The 26,072-nt window shown below is 43.5% G+C and overlaps 1 protein-coding gene across 3 annotated transcripts in view; it reads right to left on the reverse strand.

Annotated features, from left to right (window-relative positions):
• Positions 1 to 26,072, reverse strand: part of TECRL (trans-2,3-enoyl-CoA reductase like) — a 72,525-nt gene that overhangs the window by 11,201 nt on the left and 35,252 nt on the right. For 2 of the 3 annotated variants that reach the window (XM_063336509.1, XM_063336511.1), the window contains exons 3-7: positions 22,971 to 23,015; positions 21,621 to 21,724; positions 4,666 to 4,781; positions 1,894 to 1,999; positions 160 to 232 (exon numbers count right to left, since the gene is read on the reverse strand). In XM_063336509.1, the coding sequence (XP_063192579.1) occupies positions 160 to 232; positions 1,894 to 1,999; positions 4,666 to 4,781; positions 21,621 to 21,724; positions 22,971 to 23,015 (444 nt within the window). The remainder of the gene's footprint in view (positions 1 to 159; positions 233 to 1,893; positions 2,000 to 4,665; positions 4,782 to 21,620; positions 21,725 to 22,970; positions 23,016 to 26,072) is intronic. The other variant, XM_063336510.1, reaches the window with a different exon arrangement.

The following is a 26,072-nucleotide window of genomic DNA, read 5'->3' on the forward strand; positions in this document are numbered from 1 at the left end:
CTCTCGCATGACAGTCCTCCTCCTGACAGGGAGGAAAGGCTAATCTGGATTAGTCATAGGATCTCACGTGGGGTCCACCTACTGATTTTGGAGGACTTAAGGTTGCGTACCAAAAACTTTTTAAAACCAAGGTCAGTTTTGTGTTCTACTTATACCTACATGGTGGCGTATATCGTGGATGGTTGATGTAGTATGCAATCCAGGATGTGAATCCCCAGTAAAAGGCACAGCCCTAGAATGGACAAAAGATACTTTATTTTGTTAGAAAGGGCAATAAGCAAGTACAAACTATAACTTTATAAATGTAAGTTCTGGTAAGTTGAAAACCCAGATGACCACTGAAAGACTTTGTAGATTTTTTGGATTGTGTTGAATGTGTTTTATGCCTGTTGTGGGAATTGACGTTTGTTTTCTCCTCATTTGATTCTACTGTTGAAGGGCATATTTCTCTGCGTTGTACCATTAAAAGTCTAGGGGCGGTTAAAACAGCTGAGCTGTTACTATACCTTAAACTCAGCATTTCCAAGCAAGACAGAGCTAGCCAAACAGAATGCTAAACCATCTGAGATAATAAAGAGTAAAACTGAATAGGCCTGGTTTAACCCTGGCCAAAAAAAAAGTTCCTATAAAGATATTTGAGCTACACACTGCATCTACTCCGATGGATTCAGCCCCGCTTCATCCTCTTGTTGAAAAGCAGCACCCCAGCTGCCTTTGCTTGGTGACTGAAGCCGTGAGCTTGGGAAAGCCCAAGCAGAGATAATGTGTTCATGTTCTTGCCTTGTGTAGGGTTCACCATTCCCATCCTGTGCACAAGGGAAAAACAAAACCCACCAGCCGAACAACTGAAGCCACCCTGGAGACTGAATAAAGCCTCTCTACATGTCTTAAGTCAAGGGTCCCATGCTCAGTACGTTTTCGGGAAGAGCAGTGCGCTGGGCCTGGCTACAGCTCCATCCCATAAGTAGGGCTGCACGTCAGGCTTTCTCTTTTTAATCTTTTTATGCAATGTCAATGCCGTACGTGTACCACAGACACGAGGGGACAACAGTATCTGTGGGTCTTTAACTCACATGCATGAATTACTTTGGAACTGGTACTCTGGTTCTAAAGCTGTTTAGCTTATATTCCTTTTTTTATTTTTTATTTAAACACAGTGTATTGTAAAATATCTCTAGCTGTGCATCTCATTACCTCCTTTCTGACTGGAATCAAGCCCTCTGTCATGGCCATACGTTTATCTCCACTAAAATCTTAAATGTATTGCAAAACTTTTAAAGGGAGGGTCTTTACATCACACTGAATGGGATGGTGGGTGGGGTGATACAAAATGACCAAGATTGAGTATGTGAAATAAAAGATAGGAGAGCCTATGAGTAATGACACACAGTTGGAATTCATGAGTCTTTGGGAGACAGAAGACTTTAGGCCAGCTCAGTATCTTCCTTCCTGAGGCCTCCAAGTACAGAAGGAGAATTATTTTTTTTCTTACTTGTAATTTGATTTTCGCTTCCTAATGCAAGGCCTGTCTCTTGCTCTATATTTATATTGCACTGAGGAAGTGAAGTGTGATTTCTGTCAGCATTGCTAGATGTTGCAGCAGCATATCTCATAATAAAATAGCATTCAGTCTGAAAAATAGCCTGGACATGACAATCAGCCCCTTGGGTGGATGAGTCAAAGTGGACACTGACATTCAGGAGCTAAAATGGACATTGATTTCAGTTCATGTCCCTGGGGACATGGCCCTGAAATTGTTCCTATATTTGTATTTTGACTAATCATAATTCCTGGAGCTAGAAAATAAATTATTTTTATTTTCCTGTCTTCTTTCAAGGACTGCATTGATATAAGGATATTCTCTCTTACACAAAATGATAAAGATATTGTCACCTTTATCATATTTTTCAGAGGAGTGTGCCCTCCCGAAAACTTGTGAACAAATAACGTCTCCAAAAGATGCCTGATGTAGTGTAAACAATGGCAGAAGCAGGCCAAGCTGGAAGGAAGAGAAAAAAAAAAGGAAATTTAGGTAAGTGAAAGATTGCTTTTTATTACTTCACACTTTAATGTCACAAAAGGAATAAGGACTAATATTCCAAAACTGCAGAGTCACACCAAAATCGTGGGATTTAAGATGTTGTCTTAATTGAAGCATCTGGAACCAAAGATTAATGGAATCATTTTCAGTGTTATACAAAGTTGCTTTCATTTTGCAGGGAAGCAACTTATTTTTACTAGCCTTGAATTAAAAAGAGCTCCTGAAGCTCTGAATGTGATACATAGCCCTGCCAAGACATTAAAAAAGGACAGCTGTGTATACAAGCAGGCGTCTGCTGCGTTTTTCCAAAAGACGTCTCCTACGTTTTAAGGCCACCTTAATGCTCCTGTAGGATGTGTCTGACATTTAAAAACATTCTGAATATCTTCTGAATGGTTTCCTTGTCCTTTGCCAACTCAAGTAGCTGCATGAAAGTAGTTTGTATTTCATTTCCTTGTGGACGCAAAATGAGATTTTGTTGCAAAGTTAATCCATTCTGATGGCTTTTTTGTTGCCCGTTACAAAGAAATGAGGTAATTGTTGTAGAAATTATTATACTGATTCTCTTTTGAGGAAGATTATGAAACAATAACAGGCGTTGCTGATTTGCTTCCGAGAATGAGTTGCAGCTCACAGAGATTGAGTTTCAGAAACAAATGTCAAGAGTGATTCCTGGTGGCATTTTATCTTGGTTACATTTACCGTACAACCAGAGCCTGTCTCACTGCAAACCAATTATAAAACATAAATGAAAAGTGATTTTCAGCATGTGAAATCTCAAATACTTTTATTATGCATCTTGTATGGTAGCCAGAGTCAAAGATTAAACAATTTTGAAAGTAATTAAACCAGAGAGAGTTGAGCTAAGAAAATTTCAAACAATTAATGACTTATCCAAAGTGTGGAGCAAACTTCTAGCTTTGCTGGGAATTTTAAAATTAATTTGGCTTAGGATGGGGACCTCAGATGAACCCATTAAGGAGTGGTCACTGGAAGGATTCTGCATACCCCTTGCCCACTTAAAAGAAGGTGAAGGTATTGCCGGCTCTTCTGTGCTATCAGAAACGTTCTCCTTTTAAGTGTATGAGCAAAAGAAGGCAGGCAAGCGTCTTGCAGCTCTGGATTTGAATTCAACTATTCTGTGTTCTCATTCCCAGCTCCACTAACTCCCTTAATGTCTCTCCAAGTCTCTGTTCCTCCATCTGAAAATGGTATTATTACTCACTGTGTTTCTCTGCTGTATACCAGCTCCCTCGATTCTGCAATCATAGGGTGGAAAAAGTGCTGTGTGAAAGTTGTAATGTTCCTTGAGGCTCCTAATTCCCTGTGTGCCCTCCCACTTCCAGTGCTCCAATTTACACAGCCGACAGGCTTTCCTTGATCACATTCCACCCTCTGCCAGGCACTAATCCCCCAGAATGGGAACAACACACTGAAGAGCAGTTCCTTAAGTGTGAAAGTTCCCAGCCTGGTGCATTAACCACCATCCTGCGGAGGGGTGCGGTTGGTGGTGGCAGTGCCTTGCGCCTCCCTGGCAGTTATCGTGTATAGCTGCTTGCCGCTTTCTTGTCTATAACAGTTCTTAATCCCTTCCATTGTTCAGGTCTGCTTTGTTTCTTCCAGAGTCCTTCAAAAGGCTTGGGAATGGCAGGGGCTGTCAAAGGCCATAAAGAGCTCTCTTGGTTGGCTGTCCTCTCTTCATTGCTTTTTGGCATGCTCTTGGGTTCTAGCAGAGTAAGCAGATTGTGGTTCCTTGTGGTCAGCTCCTGCTGTATTGTTTCAGAGCTGTAATCAGAGCTGTTTAATTTTCCTTGGTAGCACTGATGCTCCAGTGATGGGGAGAAGCAAAGCTATCTGGTTTATGCTTATATATGAGCTCCTCTGATTTGTTTCTGTACAGCTAGATAAAACCTGTGCTCTTCACTGTTCTGTAACAGTGGCTAAGCTCTTATTTCTGTTTGTCACTTAAGTGTTTTATTTCTTAAAAGTCTTTCAGAAGTCAAATATGTTGTGTATGGCCCTGGCGACCAATTACAGTTTGAAGAGGTTAGTGTCAAAAATCAGAGTACCAGTTCTGAATTCCTGTGGTGCTTCTTTTGAGTTTCTGAGTTGTTCTTGACCTGACTCATGCCATGCAAACCTCTCAAAACTCCTCCTTGCTGTGCCTGGGTGAGAGCTGACATCGGGGTAGTTATCTTTTGTGCTGGATGCTGATGCTACTCATCTTATGAGTGGGAATATGCTGTAAAGAGAGTGGGACACCTGAAGTCTTGTCCTCTCTTCTCTGTCAAGCATGACTTTGGGTTACTACCCGCTGTGGTTTATTATTTCACCTTCCATTCAAGCTGTGTGTCTAGAGTGCAAACTATCTGGGGAAAATGCTGCATCTCCCATTGTGACCAGGTGCAGTGACCATTGCAACTAGGATCCCATTTCTGGTCAGGCTTATGAGTGCTGCTAAAATGCCAAACCGTTGTTGATAAGATCAATCTGAAACTCCCACTGACTCTGAGACCAGGCATGCAGCCTCACACCCCCTGTAATGTCCTCAGCCCTGGAAATGTAGTCTCCATCCCTCTGGCTCCCTGTTCTCCAGGAAAATAGTTCACCTAAGTGTCACTTACTGAACCACTGGGTGGCGGAAGTTCTTCGTACTTTCCACTTGATCATAAATAGTTGAGAGACGAATGTAAAAGAGCAGATATATTAGAAGAGGACCGGTGTATTCCGTTAGAAAAAACTAGAAATGAAAAAGAAAATAGCTGTATCAGAGTAGGAAATTTTACCAATACAGGTATGCGAAAAAGAATACCCTTATCCACAACACCTATTCATCCTTCAAATGTCATTTTGTCTTCATTTTGAGGACCTAAATGACACATAGGTTTTTTTCTGTTGTCTCTTTAGCAAAGGAATAAAATTCATCTAGGAAACACAAGAGAGGTTTCTGTGCAGTACATTAACCCAGTCGGGAAGGCTTCATGGAAGGTGATCAAAATCACAGTCATCTCCTCATTATACTTTTGGCTGTGTCATCTGATGCCTACTTGGAATCTAAATAACACTGAAAATCAAGGCCCAAAAGCTGAAGGCAGCTTGTTTTCTGCCAGTGTTTTTTGCAATTAAGTGATAATATCAGCCAAAAGCCAACGAAGCACGACAGAAACAAACATAGATTTGAATCTTGGTTGCTAGCAGAATCATCTGGAAGGGAGGGATCATTGCTTGAAATTTGGTGGCGGGTGGAAGAGCAAGACCTGCCTGTCTGGTGTATGGCACTAGGAGCCTTTGTTCAGTGACTGAGTGGGACTCCTCCCTGTGCAGGCATCAGCAGAAGTAGCCTGCGGTTGGCAGGCTGGCCAAGTAAATTACCCTGTAAAACAGAAATAAATAATTTCGTCTCCCCAGTGTCACTCCTGCTAGCCACAGAGAGCCGAGAAGATATACGGGGGTAGGGAGAGAAGGCAGAATGTAGCGCTGCTATGAGCCACCCTCAGTTTTAGGTTCTGGCTTTGTTTGGTACAGCCTGTGTTGCCTTTTGTCAGGGCACATTCTAAAGCTACAAACAGCTGGAGGAAGTAAAATGTGGTTAGAGTGATGTGATTTGATCATCTGTCCCCACTGGAACGAATCTCAGAATAAAATGGAAATAGTGTAGTCCTATGTGTTTACGAGGGCCAGCAACTGGCAAATCATAACTCAAATGAATAGTATTGCTTAAGGGATACAGATTCATAACTAATGGGCCATTTAGCTTTAAGGTAGCTGTTTGTACTGCTACAGAATTGTAATGGATTGTGGCTTAAGGAAGCAACACTGAATTTAGACTGCCTTTCTCTACAGGAGTATTTGGTAGGAAGTCCGACTCCCAGTGGGCTGTTCTTCTAATCAATCTTCAGAAGAGCTTTAAAACAGAAAGGTTTTCCTGCAGAAATATTCTGCAATTAGGTGTCTCTCATTTGGGACCCCCAGTACTACCGTTTCTTTTTCTCTATTACAGAGGGAAACTTATTGAAATTTCAGACTTTCGTAGCAGGACTGTCTCCAAAAGTAACAAACTTAAGTGTTCTCTACCAGGAAAATGTCAAATTCTCTTTTGTTCCACGTGACACCGTGATTTCTGTGCTCTATTTAGACTCTGCATGGTCCCAAGAGCGGGTGCATATGTGTGTATGAAAACATTTAATCGAGGAGTCTCTAAGAGCCCACGTTGTTGTGGAACACAGCACAGCCAAGAGCTTATTAGAGTTTTGTCCTAATAGCAGTTGGATGTGTCTATTCCTAACTGTGAGCCCATCCTGTTAGGCACTCTGCAAACATTAATAGTCTCCACTATTGAAACCTAATACACTAAATATAGACAATGGTGGTATAGGAGACAGAGGTGCAGATAATATGGTGCGGGCAAGTCAGTGTAAGAGCTTGGAATGAGCTGGTTTCTTCAGTGTAGTTTTTCCTCTCGTCTATGAGTTACACCACAAAATACACCCCTAACTGCCAGCTTTTATCATCTGTTTGGCATGAGCATATTACAAAGCTGCCAGGAAAAGTTTGGCAGGATTTAGCACCAAGTTGGGGTTACTTGTCACAGCACCAAGTGTTCCCCCCTTACCCCCTGGCTGATTTCATATGCTGAAAGTTCAGGATTTAGTAAAAAAAATCCAGTCTCTATTTAACAGACAAAGCTACCAGCCACATGATACCTGAATTCCTGTGACTGGGTGAGGAGGTGTTTTTGATGTAGGAATGGTGATGCAAAGCCTCCCATCAGTGCAATTCAGAGAAGCAGCTGAGAGCACCAACAGCAGCTCTTGAGTTGGGGGTTGTGGAGGTGAGCAGCATCAGCATACTCAGGGGGCTTTACAGGCTGGGGACAAGGTCCCAACTTAGCTGTGTGTCAGTCGTATCCAACACAAAGCGTTAATCGACCATGCAGAGGCAGGCAGTCCGAGGTCAACTGTAAGATTTTTCAATCAAAGTAGGTATTATCTGGCAGGTAGGACTGTATTTGCCTTATTTGCCATAACTGCGTCACACTGACGGAACATAGTTAAGATCAGCAGTATTCTGTGTTAGAGAATGAGGTTCAATTTCCTGCAGTGTTTTGAGGGGTTCTTTTTAACATTTTGTGTGAGTTTCAGTCTGTTTTCCTCTGTTGCGTCTCCCATGCTGCAACCTCTGCTCTCTTTCTCCGGCCCACTGATTTTAAATTCATCAGAAATTAAAAGTGAGTTCCAGAAAGGCAGACAGAGAAACTGCTAAAAATCCCACAAGTTCGAGCAGGTGGAAGGGAAAGTAATTTTAAATTAACACAAAATCACAATCGGTTCTAACCATTGGCAATCAAAGGCAAGCACCATTCTTTTACTATTGATTCTCAATGAATATATGCGATTAAGCCTACCTAGTATTTTCATGCTTATCCTATAGTTGACTAATTGCTGAGCTTGGGGAGTTATTAGTTGTGTTAAGGATCACTTCAACCTATCATTTTTACAGATGCTCCAAAAAGCTACAAAATTGCTAAGATATTAGTTTCTGCTGACACATCCTGCAAAAATAATAATCAAATGTTAAACAAAACCTTGAAAATAATAACATCATACCTTGTCACTTCTAGACAAAAGAAATATCATTTTGTAAAAACCAAAAAAGTGGTAATTTAAAAACACAGAGCATTTTTCTCCTGCAGAAATGTAAAGAAAATCCAATATTTAGAAGAAAATTACTTTTTCTTTACCATCTTGTGGGCCTGCCTAGATTATTTTGATCTATTTTGTGTAGCCAAATATGGTGTTCCATAATAAACAGAAAGATCTTTTCCTGGAGGAGCATTACATCTCTATTACAATGTGCATAGCTCAACAGAACTTAACTGTTGAGCTCATCATTAGTTCCCTGAAAAAAGAAAACAGGAAATTGCCCCTCTTTTCCAGATCCGTACACTCTATTTCATATCTTGCACAGTGTCCAGTTCTCTTACCTTCCTTCTCCCCTCTACAGTGTCTGGCATTATATACTCTATATAGCTACTATTCTCAGTGGCACAGAGAAAGTGCTGTTCTTGAATCCCAGAATCATAGAATTGCCTAGGTTGGAAGGGACCTTTCAATCTAGTCCAACCGTCAACCTAACACTGACAAAAAACATCATTAACCACATCTCTAAGCACCATGTCTACCCATCTTTTACATACCTCCAGGGATGGTGCCTCAACCACTTCCCTGGGCAGCCTGTTCCAATGCTTAATAACCCTGTCAGTGTAAAATTTTTTCCTAATATCCATCCTAAACCTCCTCTGGTGCAGCTTGAGGCTGTTTCCTCTTGTTCTATCACCAGTTATTTGGGAGAAGGGACTGACCTCCACCTCTCTACAGCCTCCTTTCAGGTAGTTGTAAAAAGCGATAAGGTCTCCCCTCAGCCTCCTTTTCTCCAGGCTAAACAAACCCAGTTCCCTCAGCTGCTCCTCACAAATCTTGTTCTCCAGACCCCTCACCAGCTTCGTTGCCCTTCTCTGGACACCCTCCAGCACCTCAATGTCTTTCTTGTAGTGAGGCGCCCAGAACTGGACACAGTATTCAGGGTGGCGCCTCACCAGTGCCAAGTACAGGGGGACAATCACTGCCCTAGTCCTGCTGGCCACGCTATTTCGGATACAGGCCAGGATGCTGTTGGCCTTCTTGGCCACCTGGGCACACTGCTGGCTCATATTCAGCCAACGGTTGACCAACACCCTCAGGTCCTTTTCTGCTGGGCACCTCTCCAGCCACTCTTAAATCAAGTGAATGAACCACTCTTGTATCAAACGTCTCCCAGGCATGAGCTCCATACAGGGTGCTAAACTCAAGCTTCTTTAACTGTCCTGGGGGACTCGATTCAGTAGTACCTAAACTGGAAACATCAACTATACAAACAACAGAATGGAGATCTGAAATATGTCAAAAGGGAGCCAATGTAGGAGTCTACATCATTGAAGAAACGATGAGACAAATGGGAAAACAGTACAGGATATCTTATTTGCAAACCAGCAAGGCATTTCATCTTGCATGAGCCAGCTTCTTTTATCTCTGTCCCGATATCGTGCCAGTAACACCTTGCTGAACTGAGTAACAACCAGGTCAGGAATCGTAATCCCAGACCTTATGAGGCAGAGGGTACGTTTAGGGAGATAGGAACACAGCAGAGGTGAAAGGAGCTCTTTAAAGTTATTTGAGGGAATGTGAGGTGAATTTTCTTGCTGGTAGGGGCAGCTGGCATAGTGCCCGACACCATCCCAACAGGTCTGCTACAGGGAATGGAAAGGTTTTTGATGTGAGTTTATAGTACCATGTGTACTGGTTGGGAGAAGGCAGAAAAGGACAAAAGGAAGCTATAAACAGAGAGGGTGGAATGTAGGGAGTCTGAAAAAAGTCCAACAGAATCTTTTTAGATGAACAGCCCACGGATTAGCAATCTTCACACGAGGGCATCAGCTAATTCCTCTCTATAATGTTTATGACATGCCCTTTCTGTAATACCACAAAACACACCCTGTCTTGTATCATGTTGCCTTTTGGCATAGTCTCACATTATCTCATTTATGACAAGCTGCAGAGCAGAGCTGAGGAAAGGCCATACAGCCTTTTCCATACTAATCCCTTCCCGCAGCTCTTTCCATGCCATGTAGGGGCAGCTTCCCAGTTCACCAGTGCTGGTCACGATGTTTTCTCTTCCACTGACAACAGGATGTCTGGGTTCAAGCAGGGGAAGCGGGTGGCATGGTATGAGGATAATACCTGCAGCCAGGACAATGACTTTGGGTCATTGCCTGAAACTCTGGGCACAGAAAGAGATACAAAATAGCTCAAGCGTGTCCTGGGTAACTTTGATGGAAAAGCAGCTGCAGTATATAAATTATCTAATGGACAGAGCTTAGTTTCTCTGATAAATATGAGCCAAAGGCACTAGTTGCAGGTCTGAGCCAGGGTCAGACTGAGATGGTACATACCGCATAAAGAGGAGGATCTACTGCTGTCAGACAGACAGACCACTACTACGTGAGAGTTTACAGAGAACAGCTGGGATTTCTGAGAAACCCCAGAGAAACAAGCAGTTGAACCTCCCCAAGTCCCCAAATCACATTAAACTTAGCATCTAACTACTTTAGACTTGTTTTACAATGCTAGCCCTAAGTACTCTTGAGCTAATGATCATTAAGAAATTGTATTAATTTCTGGACTAATTTCTACTTCATATGCTTTGCTACCTCATTAAAGGCCATATAGTTACCTGGGGACGATAATGGCATAATTTTAGCAGCATCTCTATATCTTCACCTTTTTAAAATTTTTGTATTTTCATGTTTGCAAAAAATCTGCAGCAGCAGCAGTTTTGCATCAGGTAGTACAATTCTTAAGGGCTGCTAGAATATTCAATGTTTTTTGTTCAAATTCTCATGGAACTGTCTAATCTATTCTACAAACTTAAATAGCGCACGCAGGGGCACCTGAAACTTCCCTTGTCTGGGCAGATTTTGCAGTAACTCGGTGTCCAAGAATGTTTCAGGCTGTAGCTCAGTATTTACTGCAAATATCAGAGATAGGGATGGATTTGCTGTAGGATTTTATAGGCAAATTGCAGCTGACTCGGGCCAGCTTTAGGAGCTGGGGACTGAACAGTGACGGATGCTGTTTCTCCCTGAGCCAGACCTGTCCTGCGTCTGTAGGAAATGGAGGTGACATCCCAGTTTCCTCCTGTATCTTCTAAAACAGCTGTCTGAAACCACTGGTTTGGCGTCAGACCACTTCATTCACCATCAGGATTCTTCCCTGAGAGCACAAGCCTTTACATGTTTTTTTCTCAAAATGGAAAATTACTGCAAATTAACAGTATTACACACACACATATATGCATGTTATATATGTTTGTACCTACACATATTCAGTGAAGCACTCAAGTTATGTTTGTAACCAAACACCAACATGAGTTCAGATTTGCTGCCAAATCTTTACAGGGCTTTGACGGCATTTTGAAATCTGGCATATAATGTGTATCATTTTAAAATTTGTATCTGTCGTCTGCTATGTAGATACCTAAATGAAATAGTGCTTTCTAACACCTGGCTATTAGTAATAGTCTCAGCTAGCTCTTCTACAGTGCTTTTCATCTAGAAGCTGCAAAGCACTTTGCAAAGAGGAAAATACTGTTGTTTTCTTGCCGCCGATCTGGAAACTAAGATACAGAGTAGTTCAGTGACTTGTTGAGGTCACCACACAAGGTGGGCACAGACTGACAAAGGGGTACCTGGTCCTTCCAAACACTGGTTCACTCTCTGGTTCGCTCTCTTCTTTGTGCTCTCCTTACCCCCTGGTATGGGGTTGGGCAAAAATTCCCCATACAAAATAATTTTGCCAGGCTTACGCATTCTGGAGGAACTAAAACTTCTCAAATTTGCATAGATTGACAAATTGTCAACCTCCCCAGTTTCTCTGAATACAAATAGGAAAGAGTCTGCACTTATCACCATCATACATCAAGTAGCTCTTTGTTCCTTAAGTAGCAGGAATGGTTTTAGCATAAAGTTGTGTATAACTGAAAGAAACAGCTTGTTCTGTTTATGCTTCCTGAATTCCCTCCACCTTCTTTTTGTGTTTGAAGTGGTAAAAACTCAAGGGTATTACTATAAACACTTATGTATAGGTTCTTCAGCCTGTACTGTGCTCAACAGCAACCAAAACGTTCACCCCTCAGAATTAATTTTCCTAGTAGCTCCCCAACTCCCTTTTGACACCTGAAAATTTCACGTGCTGGCAGGGTTCATTGTGAGCTTGTGGCATTTGTTGCTGAGACCAAGAGAAATGATTGCAACGCTTCTTGCCTTATTAGAAGCAGCATCTGACGAATCCCAATCAGCCAGCTGGGCGGTTTCAGAGGTCTCCTCTTCACTTATCAGTTGGCTTCATGCTGCCACTGGGCAGTAAAAAAGAGCCAAAAGCATATGTGGCCCAAGGAAAGGCACAAACAGTATAAAACCATGGCAAGAAATCGGGCAAATGCAAGCTGTTCTCTCCTGATAACCCCAGAGGTTGAAAACTATTAGACTTAATTAAATGAAAAATAAGTCCAATCTTGTGTGTAGTTTGCCTTTGTGAAAGGTTACAATGTTTTGAATGTTCATAGCATTTGACTGGGATCAGCTCAAGACTTGGCCAGCTGTACCAAGGTAGAGCAGCACTTTCTGTGTGTTCAAGCAGAAACCTCTGCCAAGTACAAACTGCTAGCTGTAAAATGGAGGTGCTTTGCATTACAAACAATTGTAGTTGGAAAACAGACTGTAGAGGAAATAGTGGCTTCTTTTTTTCCTGGAGATCATCGCCTGCAATCAAATTATCTATTGATCCAGGAGGTTTAGCAATGAAAAACCATTTGGGGAATTCTCTCTCTTTGGCACTTTCTTATAGTGATTCTTAAGCCGCCTAAAGATTTACACAGAATCGCACTGTTGTGGTTTAACCCCAGCCAGCAGCTAGGACCATGCACTTGCTTGCTCACGCCTCCATGTTGGGATGGGGAGAGAATCAGAAGAGTAAAAGTGAAAGAACTCGTGCGTTGAGAAAATGACAGTGTAATAGGTAAAGCAAAAGCTGCTCAGAAAGCAAAGCAAAACAAGGAATTCTTTCACCCATTGGCAGGCAGGTGTTCAGCCATCTCCAGGAAAGCAGGGCTCCATCGCGCGTAATGGTTATTTGGGAAGACAAACGCCATAACTCTGAACATCCCCCCTTTTCTTCTTTCCCCGGCTTTATATAACGAGCATGATGTCATATGGTATGGAATATCCCTTTGGTCAGTTGGCGTCAGCTGTCCCAGCTGTGTCTCCTCCCCACTCGCTGCCTACTTGCTGGCAGGGTGGTGTGAGGATCAAAGGCCTTGACTGCTTAGCAGCAACCAAAAACACCGGTGTGCTATCAACACTACTTCTCATCCCAAATCGAAAGCATAGCACTACACCAGTTGCTAGCAAGTTAACTCTATCCCATCTGAAACCATGACACACACATTCTGTTTACTTGGCAATGCTGCTAAGTTTTCCAGGTAACCACAATTCCCTGAAAGTGTAATTCAATTTCTAGGGTCTTGTCCCACAACTAACTCTGTTTGAATGGGCCACAAAATATGCAAGCTCTGATATGTATCTGCTGACAAATATATTCAGTGACATTCTCCACTGATACATCCTCAGCTCTTTCTCTTACCTTGATCTCAAGTTCCTTCTGAAGCAATGATCATATGAGTTTTCTTACATTTATCTTCTTCACACTGGTCCACTAGTTTGCTGGGACTCCCAGCCCTACCACTCCTTCAAATTCCTCAGATTCTGTCTTTTTTCTTCTATTATAATTGTCTGTACTTCTACATCCCATTGAAAGGTTATAAGCCTTTATTAAAGTCTATTCTTTCATTTCCAGTTGAGGGAAAACATTGTAAGTCGTTCCCCATGGGAAGCCCAAAGCTGACCTCAGGGTAGAGAAGGTGGAGAAAGTGAATCTGCAGCAGTTTGGGTGCCTCTTTCTGAAACCCATCAATACTCATAAATCTCTTTGCATCGTACTCGTCCCACCGACTTCATGTGATTGTTCCACATTTACAGGACCAACTGAGCGAGCTCTGCCAGCCCCAGTCAGAGCAAACTGCTCCTCCCCTATTCACCACCCACCCACACCTACAGGAGAGAAAAACTTTGGTAAACGTGCACTGTGCGAGTAAGCGGAGAGAACCACACTGACCAAAACACTGCCTTCCTCCCGAGGGAACAGGGGCACCTCATTATTCAGTACACCATGCACTTCCCCACTGCATACACCTGCTATACATAACCACAGACCTTCAAAGATACACTCTTGGTTTCTTGCTCATTTTCCACAATGTCTAACTCGGTGATAATTTTGCTTGACAGCCAGAAGGGAACAGACCAATTAGTGAAAGCGTAGATTTTCAGATTTCAAAGATGTTCTCAGTTTTAAATAAGTATTAGTCTCTACGTTTCTAAATTGAGCTGAATCTTTTTTTCATTGAAAAATTTGAAATTAGTCCAGAAAAGTGATGTATGATATAATCTTAAACCTATTAAATACACTTCCATTTTTCAGCCAGCTCTGTTTTACACCAGCAGAAGTCTATTGAAGTGGTAACTCAGATCAGTGAGAATCAACGGTTTTCTCTGTGTGATTATTTGTATCGCAGAGCTGTGTGGAATCAGAGTCATACAGGGAGGGTGAGTGGGGGGGACTGTACCAACACAACTCAAAAAAATGCACAAACTAAGGAACTATAATCTAAGCAAATGGTGGAGTTCTGCTGCCAGCCTCAGTATTTTAAGGCTTTCAGGAGTCAAAGTATTTAAGCAATCCCTAATTTTAAATCACAGTTACAAAAAATATTTACTGAAGTACTCTATTTCGGGGTTAATCACAGACTTGGAGGTAAAATTTATTTTTCACAGTTCTATGCTGTTTTTTCTCAGTTCTATTTTGATCCTTCTGGTAGCCTGCCTGGGTAGCAACTAGACAACAGAAGCTGATAAATCAGAAATTGCAATCACTGCTCAAACGAGGAAAGCTTTAATGGAAGTCTCAATTTGAGCAGAAAGAATGGTTTTCTTTTTCCTTTTGACTACAGCAGCAGTATGCATTCTTAGCAGCAAAATGCGAGCCATGTTTTAAAAAGTCACATGCCGCATTGCAATATGTAAAAAGAGATCCCTGTCAAACATGCTTAGGCCCAAAATTGGACAGACATTAAAAATAAAACCCATCTTTCCAGTGGTGGGAATTTCGAATACCCCTGGGGGTACAGTCTTTGCAAGAGACATATAGAAAAGATCTGTAAACTCAGGTCCTGTTAGTATCTCTGCAGCATCAGTCACCAAACCTCAACTATCCCTTCCAGGTAGAGTAAAGGGCTTGATAAATCTTGTGCAGAAGTAAATTATGTGTTTCGGATAATATTTGTTTTATAAAAGGAAGGCAGAGTAGAGAGAGAGTTCTAACAATATCCATGATACTGAGATACAGGTTTTGTTTTTTCCCTGAATTTCTTTCTGAAGATGAGTCTTGAGGGCCTCCATTCTTCTAAAAGAGCCAGCTGAGGTTGGATTTCTACCCACATTATCCCAGGAAAGGGCCTCATTCTCATAAGAGATTGACAAGTTATTGCTCCAGTAGAGGAGAACTGCAGATCCCTCACCCCAGTTTGTCCTCCCTCAGAGCAACCCAGCCTCTAGAACTTGTTGAGAGAGAGATTGACCGCTGGAATCACATCCTACCTCCCGAGACAGGCCCAACAGGAAGAGAAGATACATAATACGGAGGATTCCCTACCCTCTCTCCACCTGACTGAACATAGTAACCTGAAGGAGAGGGGGCAATGGCGACAAGCTCCTGCCTGGTGCAGCAGGCACCTCTCCTCAGCAGCAGCCCTACCTTCCCCTTGCATAACAGGTACGAGGCTCTGTAAGTGGAACCTAACAGTAATGAGGATGATGGTTCGTCTAGCTTGGAAGTGTCGCTGAGGTTAAGTTGGCCTATGCCCTGCATCAAAACTACTCCCACAAAGACAAAAAGACAGGTCATTGCCATAGGTGACTCCCTTCTGAAGGGAACGGAAGGCCCGATATGCAGACCAGACCCACGTCTTAGGGAAGTCTGCTGCCTCCGTGGGGCCCAGGTTAAAGATGTGGCGAGAAAGCTTCCCACCCTGGTACGTCCAGATCATTATCCATTATTGATTTTTCAGATAGGCAGCAATGAAATTGCAACAAGAAATCTGAAGGCAATCAAGAGAGACTTCAGGGCCTTGGGACGACTGGTTAAGGGATCAGGAGCACAGGTAGTGTTCTCCTCTCTCCCTCCCGTTGCAGGGAATGATGAGGAAGAAACAGGAAGACCCAACAGATCAATACCTGGCTCCAAGGCTGGTGTCACTGGCAGGACTTTGGTTTTTTTGATGATGGGTCAGTTTACACGACACCAGGCCCGCGAGCAACAGACAGCGTACACCTGTCTCAAAGGGGGAAAAAGATTTTTCCACAGGAGTTGTCAGGGCTCATCAAAAGGGCTTTAAACTAGATTTGAAGGAGGAAAGGGATAAACCCAGGCTTACTAGAGACAAGCCTGGGGCAGCACATCAATGATTGTGGGATGGCATGCTATTGAGGTCCTTTGTTCTACCAGCCCAGTGAAGGCAGGGGATAGAGTGTCGTGCGATAGCAAAGACACAAGGGATATTGATGAGCTAGAAATAGTCAGGAATAGTCAGGTAGGAATTAGGGTTTCACCCCTAAAAAGGTGGTGGGATCAGTAACACAACTGAAGTGCATCTACACCAATGCACACAGCGTGGGCAACAAACAGGAGGAGCTCGAAGCCATAGTGCAACAGGAAAACTGTGATATAGTCGCCGTCATAGAAACATAGTGGGATGATATGCACAACTGGCGTGCTGCATTGGATGGCTATATACTCTTCAGAAGGGATAGGCCAGGAAGGAGAGGTGGTGGGGCAGCCCTGTTTGTTAGAGAATGTTTTGATTGTCTTGAGCTTAATGATGGTAGCAATAGGGTTGAGTGTTTATGGGTAAGAATCAGGGGCAAGGCCATCCCCCTGTGCTGAAAGATCAGATAGTGGTGAAGAAGACTGGCCTGGCTAAACCGAGAGCTTTGGCTGGACCTCAGGTGCAAAAGGAAAGTTTGTGTCCTGTGGAAGAAGGGGCAGGCCACTCAGGAAGACTACAAAGATTTTGTGAGGCTATGTAGGGAGAAAATTAGAAGCCCAACTAGAACTTAATCTGTCTACTGCCATAAAAGACAATAAAAATGATTCTATAAATACATTAACAACAAAAGAAGGGCTAGGGAGAATCTCCATCCTTTATTGGATGCAGGGAAACATAATGACCAAGGCTGAGGTACTTAATGCCTTCTTTGCCTCAGTCTTTAAGAGTAAGACCAGTTGTTGTCTGGGTACCCATCCCCCTGATCTGGACGACAGAGATGCGGAGCAGAATGAACCTCACATAATCCAAGAGGAAATGTTTAGTGAGCTACTACACCACTTACACGCACACAAGTCTATGGGGCCAGAGGGGATCCACCCAAGTGTACTGAGGGAGGTGGCGCATGTGCTCACCGAGCCACTTGCCATCATTTATGAGCAGTCCCAGCAAACTGGGAAGAACCCAGTTGACTGTAAGTTAGCAAATGTGGTGCCCATCCACAAGATGGGTCGGAAGGAGGATCCGGGGAATTACAGGCCTGTCAGTCTGACCTTGGTGCCGGGGAAGGTTATGGAGCAGATCGTCTTGAGGGCCATCACGTGGTACATACAGGACAACCAGGAGATCAGGCACAGTCAGCATGGGTTCATGAAAGGCAGGTCCTGCTTGACTAACCTGATCTCCTTCTATGACAAGGTGACCTGCTTAGCGAACAAGGGAAAGGCTGGGGATGTTTTCTACCTAGACTTTAGTAAAGCTTTTGACCCAATTCCCACACCATTCTCCTGGAGAAACTGACTGTTCATGGCTTGGATGGGAGTAGACTTTGCTGGGTTAAAAACTGGCTGGATGGCCGAGCCTAAAGAGTTCTGGTGAATGGAGTTAAACCCAGTTGGCGGCCAGTCACAAGTGGTGTTCTGCAGGGCTCGGTATTGGGGCTGGTTCTGTTCAATATCTTTAGCAATGATCTAGACGAGGGGATCAAGTGCTACAGGCTTGGGGAAGAGTGGCTGGAAAGCTGCCTGGCAGAAAAGGACCTGGGGGTATTGGTCAACTGTTGGCTGAATATGAGCCAGCAGTGTGCCCAGGTGGCCAAGAAGGCCAACAGCATCCTGGCCTGTATCCGAAATAGTGTGGCCAGCAGGACTAGGGCAGTGATTGTCCCCTGTACTTGGCACTGGTGAGGCATCACCTCGAATACTGTGTCCAGTTCTGGGCGCCTCACTACAAGAAAGACATTGAGGTGCTGGAGGGTGTCCAGAGAAGGGCAACGAAGCTGGTGAGGGGTCTGGAGAACAAGATTTGTGAGGAGCAGCTAAGGGAGCTGGGTTTGTTTAGCCTAGAGAAAAGGAGGCTGAGGGGAGACCTTATCGCTTTTTACAACTACCTGAAAGGAGGCTGTAGAGAGGTGGAGGTCAGTCCCTTCTCCCAAATAACTGGTGATAGGACAAGAGGAAACAGCCTCAAGTTGTGCCAGGAGAGGTTTAGATTCGATATTAAGAATCATTTCTTCACTGAAAGGGTTATTAAGCATTGGAACAGGCTGCCCAGGGAAGTGTTGGAGTCATCATCCCTGGAGGTATGTAAAAGACATGTAGATATAGTGCTGAGGGACATGGTTTAGTGGTAACTTGGCAGTGCAAGGATAATGGTTGGACTTGATCATCTTAAAGGTCTCTTCCAACCAAGACAGTTTTATGATTCTATGACTCTGAAATCTGATCAACCAATCTCAGAGCTGTGGTGTAAACTGAGCCCAGGGGATGTCTGGCCTTTCACAGCACAAAACACCAAAAATATTTTGATCCCCGTGCAACCGTGTTTTAAGAAGGTTGAGGATGAGAAGGAAACATCCTTCCTGCAAAGTGGCAGCCTCTTACAGAGGGAATGAGTAAACAACAGGAGAACGACAAACTCTTGCGCCACCACGATGGAGTGTGACAAGGACTGTAAATCAGAGTCCAGTCATGCTCCAAAAGGGAAGCTGAGGTTTCTTGATTCAGAAATACGCTCCTAGACTTAGGGACCCAAACTATTTGTTTGGGAACAGACAACAGCATCATCTCTTATTTTACAACATGCCTGGAGAGGCTACTTCTCCCATGTGGTGGAGGTGGATACCACTTTCTCCTTTTAAAAAGCACAAGCTCATTGTCTTGGTGTAAATCGCCAGCATTGGGGGTCTTAGTGTTCTTGATCCTCAGGTGGGTATCTCAAGTGTGATCTCCAGTGTGGTGACAAAGCCCCAGAAGACCCACTTGTGTGCTTATTTTTACCCTAGACAGATCCATGCCCAATGCATCAACCTCTGAAGCACCAGTATACTTCCATGTGCTTCTGTGTCTATTTTGAAGTCCAGACCTTCGTGTGGCCTTTTGTACCTCAACTATCATTTTGCTGACGAGATAAGAATATTTTTATTCTGTGCCTTGTTTATTTAAATGTCAGCCCTTTCAATCAGAAGCAGCCCTCACTGTGTGCATAAATCTGATAGAGCATCAAGGGAGATGGGGAAATGGGAGCTCTAAGCACAGTAAAAATGGCAATAAAACTATACATCCTGTCTACAAATACATTCTTAATTGCTATTGTCAGAATACAATCTTCTATGAACTTTCTCTCTATTGCTATAGACTAGCTATAATATAAAAATCTCTTGACTGTTTAAATGACGTGGCTAGGAATAAGATTTCTCCCACTAAGAATAGAGACAATTTAGAATATGGAACAGAATGGGATAAGATGAATATCCAGAAACTCATGGAGTCAACTTTCTGCACACACAGATTAAATCATAAAAAAATGCTACTGCCTGCAGTATCAATGCCTAGTCATAACTGCACTATTTATAATGGGATATTAAGCTTTAGTTATGTTACTGTCTTAGGCTACATAAACCACCAGGAAAGGAGAGAATAAATAAGGTTCTTGCAGATTACTTAGTTGTAGCAAACAGGAGACTGCATGACTCACAATTTTGCTTTGCAAGGAAATTCCACAGTTGAGAGGTGGTGGGATGGGTTGCCGGGGAAACGGGACCCCAACTAGCATTAATCAGTATGTTCTAGTAGGTCATTAATCAGTATGGGAATCAGTGGGGTAAAGTCTCAGCCTTGGTAAACTCACAGACCCCTACTGAAACGGGTAGGTCACACAGTGTGAACTACCCTAATTCCACTGAAGTAAACTGCTTGTCAGCACCTGGGGATTTGGGTCCTGTTGTTAGAACTGGGAAGGAGAGATATAGGTCATGTTCTTCTTCATATGGGCTAAAATGCCCCAGAATTTGTGCTGCTAGGGGCTATCTGCTTCCCTGGCGAGAGAGAAATGCACGTGAGCTTGAGCAGGTGAGATGGATATGTGACCTTACAGTGGTGATCCAGAAGCTGACTCTTCTCAAAGTCAAGGGCAGTTCCGGCAGTAACATTGACCTTGAGTGTACGGTTTAATGGACAAGGAGTTGTGAAATAGCACGTCCGTTCTAAGCATCTTGTAGTAATGCTTCCTAGCCCATAGTGACCTACTGGAGAGAGGAACCGGTACTATGGTCTGCAAGGTGCTTAAAGACTTGACACTCACAAGCTCCATCACAATATAGGCACAGCCAAGGAAGGACAGTGGCTTGTCAGTGGGCCTTGTGGTCACCCCACATGAGCAGGGTGGGATCTGTGGGCTGCCTGAGGTAAGAATCTAATAATTTGGCCAGCAGCCATAATGCCAGTTAGCAAAAACTCAGTTGCTTCATTAAAGGAATTGCAAGCAATTGGTGGTTTCTTTTCCATTGCTATGAATCATCTCATCATGGCTTTTATGGCTTTCAGAAACTGTGGTTCTATCTTACTTAAGTTTCTCACTGCAGAAATGGGGAATCTTGTTACCCTACATACAGATGTGGCCTGTGTGTTACTCCAGCTAACACAGTACATGCAAACTATAGCAAAAGCTATGTCAGTCTAGTAGTGAGACTGCTTGCAGCTCCGCCACATATGGCTGCTGAAGGACGTTGTAAAGGTCTCTTCATCTCATGTTCCTTCACTGTCCTTTCAAACCCTTCTGCTGTCTTCCGTCTTTGGGCTGTGAAAGAATTGAACCTTTCACTTCCTCCTTGCAGAGATGAGCCCATAAGGTTAGAGTTCCCCACAGCCCCGTTTGGGCGGAACGTGTTGCCTCTCTCCTGCCACCCTGACCTTCCAACAGCTGCTTACAGGAAAGTAACTGAAGTCAAACTGACACCAGAAGTGAAAACAGACCATGCTTCTACCCACAGCATAGTACAGGTATTGTTGCTCATGGCAAATGCTTTTGTTTTACAAAGAGATTCAGAAGTTTTGTGACGCCTGGGCCTGGCTGGGAATCCTGGCCTGGAATCCTTGACCTCACCACTCTCTCGGAACTGTTCCTCAAGTGCACAAAGAGTAAGACATTCCCATCCAGTAATTTTCCCACATTAATAACAGGATTACCAGAAATCCATTTTTTCCTTTTAATATGCTTCCACTTTCAAAGCAGAGGAGCCTTGCAGCAAATGGATGTATTTGGCTACAGGTCCTGCACAGGCATATAAACCCTAGATAAGCTAAAACTGTTTTTAAAAATTGATTTTTTTTCCCTCAGGTAATATTGTTATGTCCACCTTCTAATCTTTAATTGGATGTCAGAGTTAGCACATTGATAACTTGGCTCACTATCCATTTATTTCTGTTTTGACTGCTGATAATTACACCATTTGACAAAGGGAAGGGCAGGCTGAGGAAGTTGGAGTGATTTGAGGCTAAAACGCATTGTACATTAAGATGTATCCTGTTGATTGTTACAAGGACATACTTACTGTGGTCCAACTGACCTGCTGACCCAGGTCTGTAAAATACAGTGTGATGATGGAGGAAACGGCAAGGCTTTGAATGTTAATGGAATCCTTCAAATAGGGCCCATCTGTAATGACAGAAAGGGGAGAGGAGATGGCACGGACAGCAGGCATCCTCTCAGAGGCTCAGCATTAGTAGGCTGCCCTGCTAACGGTCAAGGTGTAGGCCTAACCCGTATTCTGATTTATTTTGGTGACTTGGTGCTATTTCTCCAGGTTAACAACTTAGAGCATTTCTATGAGAGTTATTCTCCTCTCATTTTAACGAAAGCATTAGGCTGACATGACACTGGGCAGCAGTGCCTAGCAATTGTTACGATGCTATCTCTGTTAATCTAGACCACTAGAGACATGCCATGCAATCACACGGAATTTCATAGAGCACTTTGTGTTCTGTCTTGCAAGATTAATGGGAAAGTCAATGTTACGCTGTGTCTCCCTCACTGATATCTTTTGCTGAAGCGTTTGCATTCTCAGGTTATTTTACAATAGGTGGCACCATCATGATGAATGCAACTTCTTGGGCAAAGGCCCACAGTCCAAGATTTCTTTGTGAGCTGTCTGACCAGGGCAGACCAAGTGTATCTGAGCTTTATATTACTTTTCACAGTATTCTGAGGCATCTGCTTCCAGTCCTGATGGACTTGGAGTGTACAGGTAGAGACATAAAATGGCAATATCTGGTTCTTTTTTTTTTTTTTAATAGAGGCAGTGAGTTGGATATTAGGAAACCCCAACAGCCACTGGCATGGGGTGTTGCCATGACTGCAACACTTCTCTTTTCCAATTTTTGTATTGTGTCTCCCTTTCGATATATGCTTGTTGGCCGTTTAAGTGAATGAGGGTGCTAAATTCCACCAGGTGCTGAGCCCTCATTTTCTAGGGCTCTGCAATGCTACAAGTCCACAGACCAAATGCCACATGGCCTGTGGCAGCTTCATCTCCCACTGCCGTGTCCACCAAGAACTGGTGTACTGGCACAAAAATTGCATCTTCTGATGAGGCTGTGAGCAAGTATTAAAATGGATAATGCAGTGCTAGTGAGGGAAGTGAGTGAATGGTTTTAAAACTGCTTTGTCTTCATTATTTGATCATATATTGTATTCTGAAACATTTTTACTCAGGGGTTATGAAAACCATTAGATTCCTTTATTAATGAGAAAGCTAATAAGTTAATCATTGATATCAATTAATGAAAAAGTGCTAACAGTTCACCCAATAACAAATATAAAGAGAGAAATACTGTTAGGAGGAGAACTTGCCAGAGAATTAGTAATACGTTAGGTGGCTGTATTCAACCATAGGAATACTTACTGCGTTCTAGTTGCAGGCCAACACGGGAAGGGTACCACTGGGGACCTATTCAAATCACAAAGCATGGCTGTTAATTTCATGGTGGAGGATCTAAATTTTCCTTTCTGTTAGTGTTCTTTTTAGCTGATAGCTAAAAATGTGAGATTAAAAAAAAAAAATCCTCTCTTTTGGTCTCAGCTATACAAGCAGAATACAAGACAGCTAGGAGGAGCACACAATGCACACATTAGAGCAGAAATTAAATCCCTTCTCCCCACTTGAGTGTTGGAAGGGCCAATCTCAATGCTGAATGCTCCACTGGCTCATGAAAAATGGGCATGTGTGCACACCACTGCAAAGTATAAAGAGGACCCTGTTTATTACTGTATTTGCCAAAACTCCATACTAAATGTATCAGTCTTGCCCCTCCCTCCAAAATGATGCTTGTTCTAAAGTCTGGTCCAAAGGTGTTGGTTTTTCCCATTCGGGAATATAAAACCTTACTAGGGACACGCAGCTAGCATTAGTTCTTAATCACGGATTAATCAGGCAAATAGAGACACAAAAAGCAGAAGCACTTGGGTAGCTAATGCTGGGTTACGTATGACTTCCATGATACCCATCAACTCAAGGATGTTCCCTGGAAGCAGATTTTTAAATGCTCTAGTTTAAAGGTTGCTCCTAAATGCACAACAGCAGTTGGCAGTTGTTATTAGTTGCCCTTTGATGATTTTGGAGAGTTTGTTCAAACAGGTACAGGTCTCCAGCTGCATTTGTTTCTCTCAGTGTCAGGGCAAGTGGGTAAGTGCCACAGACAGACTGCCCAAGGGATCGTGGCTGTTTGAATTGTTAACTGGTCCAGCTCTTTGTAGTGCCTGCATGCAGAAGGCCGTGCCCCTACAGCTGAATGGTCAACATAAGCACCTCCTCCCTTGCACCACAAAGACGCACAACTCAGCTTATCCACACACACACTTCAGGTTGCTGTTGAAGGTTTTTAGGGCTGACCTGACGTATTTTAGGGCTGACCTGGAGCAGCCTGGAGAGACCTTATGCAGCCCGTGGTGTTGACTGAGATTTGGGGACAACAAAATCTGACAGAGGAAAGTGAGGGAATAGCTGCACTATCACCACCCCCAGCCTTTTCTACCGCATTTGCCTTTTTTTCCTGTGACACTCTTTAGGACAGCTGATAGCCTGAAAGAGATTTGCTTTGTCTTTTCCATTCAAAGTCTGTGTTAAATTGGTCAAATATAGCCATGGTTTTCTTTAGTGTTATCTTAGAATTGTTAGTATTCCTGAATTTAAGATACCAGTATTCCCATATCCTAAAGAAATGGAAAAAAATTCCCCACAATGATTGTGATCCAACATAGGAACATTTGCCCTAAGAAGCTGTGGGATCTACTTCCCTGGAGATAGTCAGGCCTCGGCTGGGGAAGTCCCCGAGCAATCTCATAGGACTTGAAAGTTGGCCCTGCTCTGAGCAGGAGCCTGGACCAGATGAGGTCCATAGACTGCTTCTACCTTAATTGTGTTTCAGAATGATCAAGAGAGCTTGTTCACCCCACCGGCTGCCAGCTGGGGGGGAAGGGGAGCTGTACACAGTGTGTGCTGCACCCGCTGTGCAGTGGCACCCAGATCACTCTCATTTCAAATGCACTTGGTCTGAGTTTTGCAGGCAGGAACAGGCATTAGATGAACCCGTGAACCAGGGCTAATAGCAGAAGGTGAAACATCCATCAAGTAAGTTGCAAGCATTTTTTTCAAGGTACCACAACAATCCATGGCTATTAAAGATAACAAAAGGAAGATAGAGAAAGAGCAGCTGTCTGACTTGTCAAGAAAGATGTGATTTGCTCCAGGACAGCAGATATCAATAGTTATTTGGGAGCCTGAAATGCAATGTACTTGTGTTAAATTGGAATCTTCCCCCAAGCCCCCCTCCTTCATATTACAGTATGTTTCAATAAAAGCCAATTTACCTCATCCTGTGGCAGTGCACTTTTAGGTATGGCTCATAATCCTCACAAGGGCAAACAGAGGTTGTGCGTGTAAGCACGTCATCCTACATTTCCAGTCCTTTAGCCTCAGTACACCATTATGTTCAAACATACTCAAAGATTTAGACAGATGGAAGTGTGCCTTTGCTGCTGCTTGTCTGCAGTGACCTTGTTATCACACCGCTGTGTCTCTCTAGTTTCCAGACCATCCTTGGGGTGCTGTGTGTATTTAGCTGGAGAGACCTGGAATTAGCTGTTGGGATGTTCCTTCCCAGCTCTTAGTACTGGTGGGGGGCCACTAGCTAATGTTAAGTGGAAATGCTATGCAAATGGAGTGGGGGACAAAGTCCGAACACATCTCTATTTGTAAGTATGCTGGTTTTAGTCTGAACATGAAAGTTTCCCACTTTTAGTCTTTACTGGCAGCAGACTTTAGCAAGGCTGCTCCCAAGTCTTTACTGCCTGAGGACCTGCAAAAAACAGCGTTGCTTTCTGGAGAGACGTGTGACCCCACTTTATTCCTCTGGAGGTCTCAGAGGTCTGGCTGGCCTGCTCTCCCAGCCTGAGGAGACTCATTTCAGAGAGAGGAAAGCTCACACATTCCTGGGCTTCAGATATTTGCTTGTTCCCCATGTGGTAGCAGTCAGCCAAGGGGACCTTGGCCCCACTTGTCACCATTTACCTTCTTTCTTCCTGTGACTGTTTTCTGCAGGGATCTTCCAGAGCTCTCACTAGGACAGCTCCAGATTTCTATTTGGCAATGCAGGAAGCCAATTCCAGTCTATCCTGGCTCTGGCAAACACACATTCATGTCACTCCTATAGCAGAAGAGCTCTTCTCTCTTTTAATAGTGAAAAGAAGCCAAATGCAGTGACTAATTATCACCTGTATTAATTCTTGCTACTGCCTGTCGGAAGAGGGGGTTGATGGCTCTCTTGGATACCTAAAGCCAGTACTATCTGGCAGATAAGCTTCACCTGCCATCAGCAGGAGTTCAGAAGTGCATGTGGAGAGTGCATTCTCCCAGACAGAGTAAACAAGCACTCACTGAAGACAAAGACGCAGCTGCAGCTCTGCAGCACTCAAAGCCCTCTCTGTACTCCCACACCTGGCAAAGCTT

The sequence above is a fragment of the Chroicocephalus ridibundus genome, chromosome 5 (assembly GCF_963924245.1).
Source record: "Chroicocephalus ridibundus chromosome 5, bChrRid1.1, whole genome shotgun sequence".
In the NCBI taxonomy this organism is placed as follows: Eukaryota; Metazoa; Chordata; class Aves; order Charadriiformes; family Laridae; genus Chroicocephalus; species Chroicocephalus ridibundus.